We start from the raw sequence: 16,616 nt of genomic DNA, 5'->3' as shown, positions 1-16,616 counted from the left end.
GTGGAAGTGGTGGTATGTGGGTGGTTACTCATTGACTGTGGGGTATAAGTGGTAAATTGGGACCATGCAGTCGCGGTTTGGGTACATTTGTTAGAGAGGCGCCGTGCAACGATATACGCCGCTAAGGCTGCATGTCGAAACACGACCCGCAGCCTGACGCGCTAAGAGGAAGGCGACGGGCAGACTAATGCGGCCAAGAGAAAGGCGACGGGCAGACTGATGCGGCCAAGAGAAAGACGACGGGTGGGCAGCACTACAAACCCAGTGCATTCGAGTGGTGATAGTCTAGCAGAAGACTTTTCAACTTGTCCCCTGCGTATCCCTTAACACTCTTCGAGAGCGGTGCTCTAGCGTCTGCAACTGGTGGTAAGCCACCTTTGTAATCTCTGTAAGCGGTGGTAGCACTAAGCCTTTATCAGCTACTCGCTGCATCATATTGAGAAATCTGGGGATTCCGTGGCCTCGTATCAGCAGCAAAGAGCTGTGGCCGGGAGCCTCTACGCCACCGGCGAGGAGATTCAAGCAAGAGTTGGGAAGCCATCATGGTTAGCATGCATTGGTGGGGGAACACCCCCGTGATTTACATCCGCTTCAACGCCTCGACTACAGCTCTTGAAGTCTCCAATTCCTGTCGCAAGTCTTCGGATTCCTGAATGGAAGCCCCTACTTCAAACCACGAATCGTCGACCTCCCCGGTCAGACCATTGCCCCTATCCCGTCTCTTCTTGCTAACTGAAGCCGTCACGAAGGTGATTGCAAAGGTTCTGCCAGCTGAAAGAAGTAAAATGGAAGGGATCGGCTTCTCCGTGGTGTTTTTGAAACTGAGTTTCGTTGGGTTCGAAGGATGCAGGCGGAGGAGACGGTGGGGGCTTTAGAGGCGCAGCTCAGTCTGCAGCAATGAAGCAACTTCTTGGCTGCCCTCCATCGTGTGTCCAATTTAGAAAGGGTGACGTCAACGACATGTCCCACTCTTACAGGCGATTGAGAGCCCTGCTGTCCACTGCCAGTGGGACGGGTCGAACTCGTCCTCCATCTTCTCCTCATGGTCGGGTGACATCTACGCCCCAATATGCACTGCGAAAGAAAAGATTTCCTGTCCTGGCTAGCCTTCAAGCATCTCTCCCTCCCGCGAAATGCACTGCGAAAAAAATGTTTCCCGTTCTGGGCGCCAGCATGACCGTGGACCTTTCATGACCGTGGACCCTTTCATGACCGTGGACCCTTTCATGATGGAATGGATTCGCTAACGTAGCCTAAAAGGGCAATAGTGCGACGCACGGGCGTCAACTCACCGTCCTGGCTGGAACGCAACCGCAACACTCCAACACGCAACGCCAGCCTAACACCGTTCTTACCGCGTCTCCGCTAGCACAGTTCTGCACGCCGACCTAAAGGAGCTGGAGGCTGTGCGGGCTACTGCGGACCTAGTCCAACCCCCGGCAATAATGGCGCAAGCCTTGGACACGAATCAAACTCAAGCCGGCGCCGACGCAGCAAACCAAACGATGCGCCGGTGTTCAAAGTGCAAGGGCTATCGGCCAGAGTCAGAATTCGACTCTGAAAATCGGCAGTGCAGGAAACACAACAGGGTGGATCGCGAGAAGAAACGGGCCGATAAGAGGAAGAAGCGCCTTCTAGAACGCGTCGGCCCTGGAGACCGATATTGCGCTCAGTGCAAGAAAATACAACCGGAGATGGATTTTGCCCTTAAACCAGATGGATCGAGGAATTCCCAATGTTCGAGACACTACGTCAAGAAACGCACTCCTGCACCCCATATCAAGCCTACATCAAATCATCCTCCTCCCGCACTACATCCTTTGGTCGATGCAACCTTATCTCCAAAAGATCCTCCAGTAAACCCGCACCAGGGGCGCCCAGCTGCCTCCATCTTGGAAGAACGCAAGCTCCAGATTGAGGAAGACATTAGGCAAGCAATCGAGAAAGGCATCGACAATATTGGCGCGCTTGTAAAGGCTCACGGCGACCTTCCAAAGCATTCAAGGCTGAGACAGGAGCTTCCGCGATTCTTGGACGACTCTCTAAAGGCCGCGAAGGTTCCAAACATTGTCTTTATTCAGAGTGGGAGGCAAGGGAGGCAGTTGAGGCCCCTGCGGACAGCATCATACTGGCTACCATGGAGGATGCCGAGAAGATCATGCGCCAGGCACCACTGAGGATGCCAATCCTCGTCTGCAGGGAAGTCCGGAATCCGCCGCCCTATCTTGAGACCATCGACCAATACCTCCGCGATACGCAAATCTTCCCATTCATCACTGTCCAGGACTATGAGGGCGGGGTAAAGGCATCGACCTCAAAGAAGAAGAACAGCAATAGCATCATGGGACCGCGTGCGATGCCAAAGGCCGAGTTTGTATCTCAACGATCCTTCCCGTCCTCCGGTGAACTGTCTCGACCAGAAAGGCTCAGTCCCGAACCCCGAGCCGGAATGCTTTTCCCGGATTGAGTCTCTTCAGCTCCTAACCAAGTTCTCTGGCAGTGGCTGGGGCGGCAAGGGCGCCCCCTCTGCTGACCTCACGGACGCACGGTCCTTTGGCCTGCTTGCTAAGCTCGGGTCCTGGTCAATGCCGCACGTTGATCGCCACGGTGTGATCACCAGCTGGGACTGACCGTCTTTGACCTACGGGCATGGCTGCGATCTGAAGCGAACTGTCCACACCAATACCCAAGGCCAATATCCGAGAGTCTCAGAGCGGAGATCCAAAGCTCGGCCATTGGGACCCAATCTGGATCTAAGAACTATCATAAGCCGCGATCCTTGGCGAAGTCCAAGCCGTTGTCCTCGACGGGATCCGAGGAAGAATCTGGGGAATTTAAGCGTTGGAAGGAGGCCTATGCTAATGCACCTGCAATCAAGCCCATTGCCATAAAGATTAGGGCAGGGGACTTACTAATTCAACCCTCCGGGAAGCTGCGGACCGTTTGGTTGTGGGCTGCGTCGCGCTTGGACTGGGCGCACACACGCTTCGCACTGCACGGTGAGACCAGATTGAAGGTGATTGTGGCATACGTCGAGGAACCATGCGCGCGTCGTAGAAGTAAGTTAACGGACTGACATGTGAACGCAGAGTGTGCGAGAGATGGGAAGTCGGGCGCCCGGCCACCTCTTTTGGTCCGGGCGGCTCGGCGACCGATCGACCGAAGCTAGTCCAAATCGAACAGGTTCAGTTTTGAACCTGCATTCTATTGGTGCGCGAATCAGTTCGGCTTGGCACCGCGAGAGGTCGGCTTCAAATTGTTGAAGGAGGAGGATATTCATCCCGGACATTCTTTTAATCGATTCCCTGTCGTTCGTTTAGCTAGCTCCCGCTGCAAGGCGGTCCGTGCGGCCCACCGAACGTCGTGCCGGCACCCCGATGGCGACCTCAGCCCCTAGGCCCGACCCATCGACACCGCCCGCGGCACCGGCCAGAGGGCGCACGAGGAAGCTGACTGCGAAGAGACTCGAGGCTCAGCAGGCACGACAAATACGGACGACAGCACTACGAGCGGTACCGAGGGAGATGGAGCATCAACGTACTACGGATGGCAGGACGAAGAGCCGAACGATGAACCGCTGCCTTTTCCCGCCAGACGCGCGACCGTCTCGCCGGGGCAAGCATACGACAGCAGTAAGCTAAATAAAATCGCGAAGCTCACCCTAAACCTAAGCCAGACGATGCGGCAGCAGGGCAGCATCATCGTGAGCCAGAACAGCATCAAGAGCATCTGTTGCCGGATATGGTTACTACTTTACGTAACCTGGTCATGTATATATATAGCTATATTTCTCGTATTCTTAATTAATTAACTTATGTCTTAATACTCTCTAATTTACCTAATAGTTATAAGTCTAGATTTACCTACTACTATAAATTAAACCTGCTAAGTTTATTTAATATAATTAGATAATAGAGTTACTAACTTATATACCTTATTATTACTAATAGATTATAGAGTTACTCTAGAAATATACTATATATAATTAAATTTACTTTATATACTATAATTTCTATAATAGAGAATACTATTATAGTTACTAATATTATAAAAGCTATTAAAATACTTAGTATACTATAGAATTAGCCTTACTAGAAGTTTTTTATAAAGAAAAAGGCTATATAATATAGAGTTTAGAACTACTATAATTTAGATCTAAAAGAAATAGAATATAAGAGAATTTAGAAGAAGTCTAAATATCTAATACTATTAATAATTAAGTAAAAAGCTATAAAGATAGAGAACCTTAATACTAATAAAAAGTTAGAGTATTAGAACTAGAAAGAAAGGTATAAAAAGAATCTTAAGAAGTACCTTCTTATATAAAAAGATCTAAGAGAAGTATTAATATATATTACTATAATAATTAATATCTATCTTATACTATATATTATAAATAAGAATATAGCTTATAAAAGACTTATAAGCTTAAAGAAATAGATTATAATAACTAATACGTTATAATAAGATATACTACTAGAATAATATAAAAAAGTCTAGAAGATCTAGAAAGGTAATAAACTAGATAACTAGCTTAATAAATAGATTTAGATTACTAACTATATAGCTAAACTTAATATACTAGACGTATAGAGTATATAAGTCTAGAGAAAGCTACTTAAAGCTCTTTAGCTAATTAATAAGGCGTACTCTATACTTAGAATTATATAGCTATTTACCTAGCTAGAAGTATAAGCTTCTATAGTACTAGACCTAGTAGTAGAATTTAGATAGCTATAGAGAGCTACTAAACCTATTATAGTAAACCTAGAGACGTATATAATACTAAGTATAGTATTATAATAATAGAACTAGAGCTAGAAATATAGTAAGTTTTAAGAAGAAATACTAGAGTACTTCTATAAGTATTACTACTAGTTTAGTAAGTACTTTTATATTAACCTAAAGATTTACCTAATAGGCTAGAACTCTAACGCGAAAATTTAGGCTAAGTTTAATAAGAAAAAGAAGAAAAAGAAGTAGACTAAGAAGCTTAAATAAGCTACTAATTAGTTCTCTAAATAGTAAAATAAATCTATACTAAAAGCAAGTACTACTCTAATAAGCTTTAATAATAATAAGCTAATAAGTAGTATCTCTTTTACTAACTCTATATTCTACTTCTTTAGTACGATAGCTAAGGTTTTAGAAACTTAGAAGATAGTTCTAATAGCTCTATACCTTATTAATAAATAGATTTATAACTCTAGCTCTAATATTTACGTCTATAACTTAGAGAATTAGAACTAGAAAAAGATAGTAGAAGCTAACTTAAACGTTATTATATACGCTAGAGAGTAAGCTATAAGAGTTAAGGCTTAGAAAGAGGTAATTCTATAGACTAATACTCTATTAGAACTAACTCTAATACGCCTTATCTATATAGTATTAGTAGAGAGCTTCTTTATAAATATTATAGAGCTTACGTACTCTTAAGACGTTAGAATCTACTTTAACTCTAGTAGAGACGTTCTATATAAGAATAAGTCTAGTAATATAGTCTATAACTTAGAGTATAAATAGAGATACTAGCTACTTAACGTAGATAAAAATAGCTACTCTAATCTATAAAAAATATTTACTATATTTATAATAGTATATTAACTATTAAAGAATCTATAACTAGTAATAATTACTACTAGAGCTAAAACCTATTAACTATAGATATATCTAAATAAGAAAGCTATTACGTACCTAGAAGAAGCTATTACTAGCTTTAAGCTTAAGAAGAATATACTTCTAGTTAACTAGAAGAACTATAACACCTATATATAGTTAAAAATAAATTATTAAGTCTTCTAGAAATCTAGATTAACGTCTATAAAAAGTCTCTTCTACTAAATAGAAATAGATTTAGTTTAACTACTACTAATAGAAGAAGTCTACTTTAATAAGAATAAGTAGAAACTCTACGTAATTAATAAATTCTTAGACTAGTATAAAGAATATATATTATCTATAAAAAGTAGAGTAGTATTAATATCTTCTATATATAGAATAATTACTAAACTATAGTATTAATTTAAGTACTTAGTTATTATACTTAGAACTAATAATAAAAAGAGTTTTAGTAATAAGCTTACTAAGATTTATATTAAATTAGGTATTAAATATAAGTCTAGCTTATCTAAAATACCTAAGTAGAATAGTTATATAGAGAAAGCTAGAGACGTAATAATTATTAAAAGCTAAGTAATAAGAATTATAGCTAGATTATCTAAGAAGCTAGCTTTAAAGCTATTTATTATAGCTATTTAAATTCTTAATACTATACTAATTAAATTAAATAGTAGAAAACTCTATATAAGGTAGTAATAGATTATAAACTATTAGTAGCTTATTATACCTCTATTAGCTATTAAGTATATATTTATAGAAAGAACCTTAAGAAAGCTAATAAACTAGAAGTACGTACTTATATTAAGTATTTACTAGAATAGAACTTCTTAAATATCTTTAGAATCTAGATACTCTTAAAGAATAAGATTATCTAAACTTAAGACGTCTTATTTATACGTAATAAGCTATATAAGAATAATAGTAGTAAATATAAAAAGTCTCTAGTAGTTAATATAATTAATATTAAGGTATATAATATCTCTTATAAAGAGCTTATAGTAGAGATTAAAGATCTACTACTATAGAGCTAATTATACCTATTTAATATAACTTTAGATAAATAGACGTTAACACTAGAGTAATATATACTAGCTAAAGAATTAGTAGAAGAAGATCTAGAAATACAAATTTAGAAGAAATAATAATAAACTAAAAAGTATAGTAAGTCTCTAAGAGGTTACTTAATTACTCTAGTATTATTAAGACACTCTACTCTATATAGTAAGAGCTTAAGAAGCGCGTTAAAGAGACTAATCTTTCTAAGCTAAGCTTATCTACTATTTAAGCTAAATTACTATAAAGACCTCTTAGAGCTATAGAAGACTCTAAATATATACTAGGTAGGTACTAGAATAATACTCTACTACGTTAAAACCTTAATTCTAAAGACCTAAGTAATATAATATAGAGTAGACGCTATAGATACTCTTCTCTAAGACCTAAATATATAGCTAGCGTAATTAAAGTATAAAAGAAAGCTTAAATATTTAACTTAATACTATTAATAAACTTATATAACTACGTATTTATAGCTTTAGTAAGCTATATTAATAATCTAAAAGTTAATAGAGAGTCTATAAGGTTAAAATACTACTATAATTAAATACTATCTCTATCTAAGTATTATAAGAATATTAAAGGCTATATATTTAAAGCTAAGTTTAAAGAAGCTATATAGAAGAAGTTTAGTAACTACTTTAAGAAAGAGTACTTTAAGAAGACGTTAGTAACGCTAGCGTTAACTATAGTAGAATACCTTCTACTTATATAGATATTATTATATAAATTTAATAAAGATAGATATCTACTTAAGTATAAAGCTTATCTAGTAGTTTAAAAAGACCTCTAAATATAATAGAGTAATACCTATACTACTACCTTAGTAGTAAGAATCTTTTAAGCTCTAGTAGCTATAGTAACTACTTTTAGATTACTAATATATTAGTATAACGCTATAAATATCTTTCTAAATATAAAGCTTCTATAGAAGCTCTACTACTATATTCTAGAAGGTTTTACTAGTTAGTTTAGTAAGCTTTTAGAGCTATATTAAGCTCTATATAGGCTAAAGAAAGTACCTCTACTATAGTATAAGAACCTTATAGAGACTTTTAAGAAGTTAGAACTTATTAAAATAAGTATTATACTATGTCTATAGGCTAGTAATAAGCTTATAGTTTTCTTTTTTATTAATATTATTATTATACTTATCTACCTAGATAATATAGACGTTTACGTAGAGTTTAAATACTATCTACTTAAAAAGTATAAGATTAGAAAGATAGGTTAACTTAATTAGTTTCTAGGTATATAAGTTATAAGAGATATAGAAGTAGTATTAATCTAGCTAATCTAGAATTTCTTTATTAATAAGGTTACTAATAAGTTTAACCTACTTCTAAAACTAGGTACTAAGTATCTATAATTCTCTATAAGAGAGAATAACTTTACGAAATTTATAAAGATACCTAATAGAGAGTAAAAAAGGCTTTTCTAGTAGCTAGTTAGCTTACTAGTATATATTTTCTACTTTATACATCTAGATATATTAAGAGCTTACTTAGTATTAGATTAATAATATCTCTATACTACTATATACATATAGTAATATCTTATAGAGATAAAAACTCTTATGCTTAAAGCGTTATAATACGCTATAAAGAAGAAATACTTCTAGAAAGTAGATTTTAAAGAGTCTATTTTCTATAGAGCCTTAAATACTTTATTTAGTAATAACCTAGATACTAAAGTAAGCTCTAAAGGCTATATCTTTAAGCTATATAAATTACTTATAAATTAGAAAGCTATAAAATAATAAATAGTAACTAAATTAATAACTAAGGTAGAGCTTCTAGCGCTTTAAAGATAGCTTTAGAAATAAAGTAGTAGAACCTACTTTTCTACTACCTAAAGCTAAACCTTAATATTAAACTAAAGCTTTAGTATAATAATTAGTAGACTATAGGTATAATAACTAAGGCTATAGAGAAGCTTTAGATAAAGCTTAAACACGTTAACGTATACTAAATATAGCTTTGCTAGAAAGTTAAAAACTAATAAATTAACGTTAAATAAATTTCTATAAATTAAATACTAGCTAATAGACTTATAAAGATTCTATTACCTTAAAAATACGCCTACTTTATTTAATAGCTAGAGCTTAAGAATATTTCTAGTAAGTTAAAGCTTCTACTATTCTTAGTAGAGTAGTAGAAGTTATCTAAGAACCTCTTACACTAGTACTAGATTAGATAGTAAACCTAATCTAAGTAATATATATCTAATTCGCTAGTATTTTAGAACCTCTAAGATAACTATTTACTTTTAGTTTACTTCTAGCTCTACTATAGAAGTATATACTATACTAATTTAACTATTTTCTTATAATTTTAATATATATATATATATATATACTAGTTTTATATATAATTCTATTATATCTTAACTAGCTACGTTTATTATAATCTATTAGATTAACTATAAAATTAATAGGCTACGTTTATTATAATAAACCTAGCCTTAAGTTACTATAAGCTATAGAGAGGCTATAGTAACTATAAAAATACTCTAAAAGCTATTAGATAAGGTATTCTTTCTTTTTTTACTTTTAGGTTTAAGCTACTATCTAGATAATAACATAGTTCTTTTACTTTCTATACTTTTTTTTAACTCTATAGAGTTCTCTTATAAGAGAGATAGCTCTTATAGAATACTATAGTACTAAGAGGTATATTTATAGAAGATAATTATTAATTACCTTTTTAAGTATAGTTAAAACTCTTACCTTTTTAGATAGCTTTTTATATATACTTTAAGCTAGAGAGGTATATTACTAGATATAGTTACTACTTTATATAACCTAGTTATATATATATATATAGCTATATTTCTTATATTCTTAATTAATTAACTTATATCTTAATACGCTTTAATTTACCTAATAGTATTTAAAAGAACCTTACTATAATTAAACTAAGTAGTAGCTTCTTAAGAACTAGAATAAAGAACTATATAGAGAATACTCTCTCTAAAAAGTACCTATTAGCGCTAATAAGAAGATTTACTTAAAAAGTAGAAGCGCTTAAGGTAGATAATAATATTAGCCTAGTAGAGTTAACTATCTTTAGAAGGTATATATCTCTCTAATATACTATACTCTTAAGAAATTACTATTCTTTATATTATTCTCTATAAGTAGACTAAAAAGAGTATAATATATACTTAGATATCTTAAGCGTTTAACGCTCTTCTATAGCTAGCTGTTATTTTATATTCTCTATACTTCTATAGAGGCGAAGAGCTTTATAGTAGTACCTTCTAATTCTCTTATCTCTTAATTTCTTACTTTAGTAATATAGAGTATAGAGAGGTATAGCTAAAGCTACTTTTATATAGCTTTTATCTAGTAGGTAGATAGTATTATTCTTAGAATATAGTAATACTCTAGCTACTTTAGAAGTCTACTCTTATAATATATAAAGCTAACTTATCTATAATAGCTACTAATATAGTATTTAAGCTACTCTTAGTATTTACTTATTTTTATAGTAACGTTACTATCTACGCCTCTAATACCTATAAAGAAGAAATTTATATAAACTACCTAATTACTAAGTAACTAGCTATTTATAGCTACTAACTAGTAGACGTAGTCTAAATTTATCTATAGCCTTGTAGAATATATAGTACCTAATACTCTAGGCTTTAGTAGGTAGTAGAAAGGCTTATAGCTACTTAAGGTATAGTCTTCTTTCTCTCTACTACTCTATTAGCTCTTCTAGCTCTATCTAGATTAAAGTCTACCTTCTTAGAGTATTCTATTAGAATAATTAATACCTCTACTCTAGGCTATACGTAAAGAAAAAAGATAGAGTAGTAGTTCGAGTAGCTTATTAGAGCCTATTGCTATCTCTACTATGTTTGCTCTAGCCTAGAAGAACACGTCTCTTTAAGAGAATATAGCTTCTAGAGCTACTATTCTAGAGTTAGCTTATTATCTAAATAGAGTATTCTAAGAATATAGACTTTAATAAAGCTAGAGACGCTAGTAGTATCTCTATTATACTTAGGTACTTAGTAGCCTCTCTTATAAATTTACTAGTAAGGTATATAAAGAGATATTTCTAATAAAGTATACTATTTCTTTCTTCTTAATATACTATCTTCTTCTTAATATAGTACTCTCTAATATAGAACTTATTCTTATTACTTTTACTATTTACTATATAGGTAAACTACTACTAAGTATTACTCTTCTATACTAAGACTCTAAATTATAACTATTATATAGTTATCTAAAAAGAGTTTTAGCTAGATACTTTAATATTTTCTAAAGCTTTTTATTTAAAGCTAGTTTAACTATAACTATAGTTCTATACTATACTAGAGACTACTATTAGAACTATTAGCTAGACTTTATACTTTTCTATATTATCTAATTTCTTACTAGTATAAATATAAGAGTCTTTTCTTATAAGCTAAGTATATAAACTTATAGTATTATTAGCTTACTTATATTCTTAGTATTCTATAGTTTTACTACTAAGTTATAAGTCTATTTTATATAATTACTATTTTAGTTCTACTTAATACTATCTATTTTATTAAGTAGAGTCTTTATAATCTTAAACTTAGACTCTTCTAACTATAGTTAGTAATAAGATTATTATTATAAGCTATTCTTTTAACTAAGACTAAGACGTACTATTATATAGAGAAGTAAGAGATATACTTTAAATATAGATTATTTAGTAATAAAAAGATAGACGTAATAATATAATAAGTTATAAGTTATAGTAGTAATTTATTAAATAAAGTAATAACTATAAGAAGCTAACGTACTTTACTATTAAAAGGTCTATACTATCGAATAGCTTACAATTTCTTAGTAAGGAAAATTAATAAGAATCTACGAGGTTTTCTTAAATAACTAAGCGAAACCTTAATATTTTTCTATAAAGTTTTATATATGTATTCTCTATAGTATATTATACCTTATGTTAAAGTTACACTAAGATATATTACGTAATTAAAAAGCTATACGTATTTAGGTAACTTTTAAGAAAAAATCTAGTTTACTTCTAGTAAGTACTATTATATCTCTATAATAATATATAGAACTTATAGTATATAGTATTTATAACGTAATAAAGGTTTCTAGAAAACTTTTATAGAGCTAGCTCTTCTAGCTATAGCGTAATTAGAAGTAGAAGTTTAAAAAAATCTTTCTAGAGTTTTCTTCTCTAACTATAGATATATATAAATAATTACGTACTATTCTCTTTAATTTACTCTATCTACTCGCGTAGCTTAGTAACCTTGTATAGTAATAATATAAAGATAATACTAAAAACAAGAAGAAAACTCTAGTCTATTTTTATATAGAGTTCTTATATTACTATAAACTACTCTATACCTATAGTATTTAAGATCTCTAGAATAATATATTATTTATCTATCTTAATAGCTTTTCTATAAGAATTCTTAATACTTAAGTTATAGCTCTTAATTTAGATATCTTAGAAGAGTTAGTTTTCTATAAATACTAGTTACTTTAGAGGTAGTACTTTAGATAAACTAGATCTAGTAATAAGTAAGCTAAATAAGCTCTCTCTAAAAGCTTATTTAACTTAATTCTTAAGCTCTAATTAGCTTGTTTAGCTTAATTTGTTAGGAATTTTACTCTAGCTTATTTAATTAGCTTGTTTATAGCTTAAAAAGCTTAGTAAATAAATTAAATAGTTATATACTATTATTAAGATTACTATATAGAGTTACTAATTAACTTAGAGGCTTTACTAGAGCCTCTAAGAGGCTTTTATAAGGCGTTAAGCTAAGATACTTCTAGCTCTAGAGGCTCTATAGAGTAGAGAGTAAATTAGGCTTTATACTTAGACGTTATACTTTAAGAAGATCTCTAAGCTCTAAGAAGATTCTCTTATAATTAGTAGCTACTATAGGTATACTTAGTATATTAAAAGTAAAGCGTAAGAGTATAGAGTACTATTTAGCCTTTATTAACTAGTACTATATAGAATTAATAGCTAATAAGTAGCTCTCTAGCTATTAAACTTATTATCTAACTTCTAATTAGACTTTATAGCTTATAAGTAGCTTTTATAAAGTTAGCGTAATTAGCTACGTAGCTAAGTTAGGCTTTTTTTAGCGTAGGTAGAGACTTCTAAGTACTTTCTATAGAGCTCTTAGAGTTTCTAAAGACTTTCTAGATAAGTTAAAAATTATAGTAGCTTTCTTTAAGCTAGCTAGCGTAAGAGTAAGAGCTATAGAAAAGCTCTAAGTAATTATTAGAGACTCTTTAAGCTAGCTTAAAATAGTTCTTATACTATAAGTAGAGTCTTAAAGCTATATAATATACTAGAGAGCTCTTTAGTTTAGCGTAATAGTTAGAGATTTTTATAAGAGCTAGTTAATAGTTAATTTTTACGTAATTCTTAGAGGTATTAGAATTATTAAAATTAATATTTGTAAGGGCTAGGTTCGCGGTCTTTACTACTATAAGCGTTCTAGAACACCTAGCTAGGTAAGTTAGCTATAGGCAGCACTATCTCTATAAGCTGTAAGAATAAGAGATGCTAGCAGAGTAGGTTAGGTTAAATTTAGCTATCTAAAGGTAAGAAGCGAAAGAATACTCTAAGAGCTCTCTATATACATAGAGTGCCTATACTAAGGTGCTAGGTAGAGTTATGTAACTTAGGCGGAGCCGAGTTAGGCTAAAGTACTAAGTTAGAGCTAAGTTAGACTGTTATATTACCCCCTCTTATAGGGAGAGCTCGTCTCTAAGCTCTAAGGCTCTCTAGTCTTCTACCTATATAGGCTTTAAATCCTCTGCTATCTTCTATAGTATCTTCTCCCTCTTATATACCTTAATCTAAGTATTTAACTATAATAGAAGCTCTAGCTTATCTAGGTATGCTTTTTTGTTTAAGAGAGGTATTAGCTACTAGCAGAGTAGCTAGTTGTTAGCTCTACTAGTAGTGTAGAGAATTATTAGCTTTTAAAACAAGAGAGGTATTAGCTGCTAGCAGAGTAGCTAGTTGTTAGCTCTACTAGTAGTGTAGAGAATTGTTAGCTCTACTAGTAGTATAGAGAATTATTAGCTTTTAAAACAAGAGGGGTATTAGCTACTAGTAGAGTAGCTAGTTGTTAGCTCTACAGGTAGTGTAAAGAGATTATTAGCTCTACTAGTAGAGTAGAGAATTATTAATTTTTCGTAATTTTGTAAAGGGGGGGGAGGTTTTTACACGTAGAAGTTCTATAGAAGTCCTCCCGTATACAGAGCTCTTAATAGCTCTCTTTAGCTTAGTGCTAGTATTTTTCTACTACTAACTAGATCTGCTAGTAGTCTTATGTAGCACTAAAGAGTAAGTAATTAATTAGTAACGTTAATAGATTCTTAGAGTAAGCGACTAGACTCTTATAGCTCTAATTCTTAGTATTAGCTATTAGTAAACGCTTCTTAATAAGGCTACTTAGTTTAGCTAGATATTATACTACCGTCTCTAGCTAAAGAGGTAATAACCTTTAAATAATATAAGGGCTAGGTTCGCGGTCTCTACTACTATAAGCGTTCTAGAACACCTAGCTAGGTAAGTTAGCTATAGGTAGCACTATCTCTATAAGCTATAAGAATAAGAAGTGCTAGCAGAGTAGGTTAGGTTAAATTTAGCTATCTAAAGGTAAGAAGTAGAAGAATACTCTAAGAGCTCTCTATATACATAGAGTGCCTATGCTAAAGCGCTAGGTAGAGTTATGTAACTTAGGCGGAGCTAAGTTAGGCTAAAGTACTAAGTTAGAGCTAAGTTAGACTATTATATTACTCTCTCTTATAGGAAGGGCTCGTTCCTAAGCCCTAAGGCTCTCTAGTCTTCTACCTATATAGGCTTTAAATCCTCTACCGTCTTCTATAGTATCTCCTCTCTCTTATATATCTTAATCTAAGTATTTAACTATAATAGGAGCTCTAGCTTATCTAGGTATACTTTTTTATTTAAGAGAGGTATTAGCTACTAGTAGGGTAGCTAGTTGTTAGCTCTACTAGCAGTGCAGAGAATTATTAGCTTTTAAAACAAGAAAGGTATTAGCTACTAGTAGAGTAGCTAGTTATTAGCTCTACTAGTAGTGTAGAGAATTGTTAGCTCTACTAGTAGTGTAGAGAATTGTTAGCTTTTAAAACAAGAGGGGTATTAGCTGCTAGTAGGGCAGCTAGTTGTTAGCTCTATAGGTAGTATAGAGAGATTATTAGCTCTACTAGCAGAGTAGAGAATTGTTAATTTTTCGTAATTTTATAAAGAGAGAGAGAGTTTCTGCACGTAGAAGTTCTGTAGAAGTTCTCCTATACATAGAGCTCTTAATAGCTCTCTTTAGCTTAGTGCTAGTATCTTTCTACTACTAACTAGATCTGCTAGTAGTCTTATATAGCACTAAAGAGTAAGTAATTAATTAGTAACGTTAATAGATTCTTAGGGTAAGCGACTAGGCTCTTATAGCTCTAATCCTTAGTATTAGCTATTAGTAAACACTTCTTAATAAGGCTACTTAGTTTAGCTAGATATTATGCCGCCGTCTCTAGCTAAAGAGGTAATAACCTTTAGATAATATAAGAGCTAGGTTCGCGGTCTCTACTGCTATAAGCGTTCTAGAATACCTAGCTAGGTAAGTTAGCTATAGGTAGCACTATCTCTACAAGCTATAAGAATAAGAGGTGCTAGTAGAGTAGGTTAGGTTAAATTTAGCTATTTAAAGGTAAGAAGTAGAAGAATACTCTAAGAGCTCTCTATATACACAGGGTGCCTATGCCAAGGCGCTAGGCAGGGTTATGTGACTTAGGCGGAGCTGAGTCGGGCCGAAGCACCGAGTCGAAGCCGAGTCGGACCGTTACAATGTTAGCGTACCTCTTAGTAATATTCGTAAGCTAGTTAACTAGCTAATTAAAGATTATAAGAACTTTATATATAGCTCTTATTATAGTACTAACCTGCCTACTTAGTTATATAACCTTAGCTATCTTAGCGCCTTAGTATAGTAGATATCTACTCTACGCCTTTATATCTTTATAGCTTAATATTATATAACTTATTATATATCTTAAATTCTTATTTTTTATCTACGTTATAATAGTTTATATAATTCTACTATTAGCTCTACTACGTACTATCTAGCCTAGCTAAATTATAACTAAAGAAACCTATCTTATAATTCTAGAAACTAAGATACTATAAGTAATACCTAGAAGAAGAACTAGGTAGAAACTCTAGCTATAAACCTCTCTAACTTTCTAATACTCTAGGTACTTACGTAGACTAAAGGCCTATAGTAAGACTCTACGCAGCTACTAGTTATAATTAGTAAAGCTAATACTAACTAGAAAGCCTTAGTAATAAAGAACACTCTTAATAATATCTTTAGAAACTTTAAGAATAGCTTTAATTACTAGTTCTAGACTCTTTAAGCTAACTATAATACTATTACTACTAAATACTCTATTCTTTAAGTATAGCTATACGTAGTAGAGTAGCGCGTATATATTATAGAAGCTATAGCTACTACTCTTTAAGTCTCTCTACCTACTAATCTCTATAACTTCTATTAATAGAATTATAATAACTTACTAAAATTTAATAGTAAGAGCAATCTAAGTACTAGGTAATAGAAATATAAGAATTAGAAGATAGAAGTCTATTTAGCCTTAGCTATAGATAGCGTCTTCTTTAATATAGACCTATTCTATCTTCTATATACTATAAACCTTCTTACTAGTAATACTATAGAGTGCTACTACTATAACCTTAATATAATTCTAGATAACCTAGATAACTAGAACGTATAGCTCTATACTATAATCTTAAACCTATTTATAAATATAGACTAAGTCTATATTAGTACTAATAAGATACTAGAGGCTAATACTAAATTTAATAACCTAGTTATAGGTATATACCTCTTTTCTAACTTCTTATCTAACTTTAAGAAATAGTCTA

At 33.0% G+C, this 16,616-nt stretch overlaps 1 protein-coding gene across 1 annotated transcript; it reads left to right on the top strand.

The window, feature by feature from the left end:
- Positions 1–1,277: 1,277 nt before the first annotated feature.
- On the top strand, positions 1,278–3,851 carry BU26DRAFT_553692 (uncharacterized protein; the record flags this gene model as incomplete). Its single annotated transcript, XM_033832230.1, has 7 exons — positions 1,278–1,970; positions 2,006–2,374; positions 2,421–2,607; positions 2,667–3,059; positions 3,090–3,133; positions 3,321–3,632; positions 3,846–3,851. The coding sequence occupies exons 1-7, from the start codon at positions 1,446–1,448 to the stop codon at positions 3,849–3,851; spliced, it is 1,836 nt and encodes a 611-aa protein (XP_033680213.1). The 5' UTR covers positions 1,278–1,445.
- Positions 3,852–16,616: the final 12,765 nt, after the last annotated feature.

Source organism: Trematosphaeria pertusa (genome assembly GCF_010094035.1).
Source record: "Trematosphaeria pertusa strain CBS 122368 unplaced genomic scaffold BU26scaffold_13, whole genome shotgun sequence".
Lineage (NCBI taxonomy): Eukaryota > Fungi > Ascomycota > Dothideomycetes > Pleosporales > Trematosphaeriaceae > Trematosphaeria > Trematosphaeria pertusa.
Note: the sequence above shows the minus strand (reverse complement) of the source record. Positions and strands in the feature narration are given on the sequence as shown.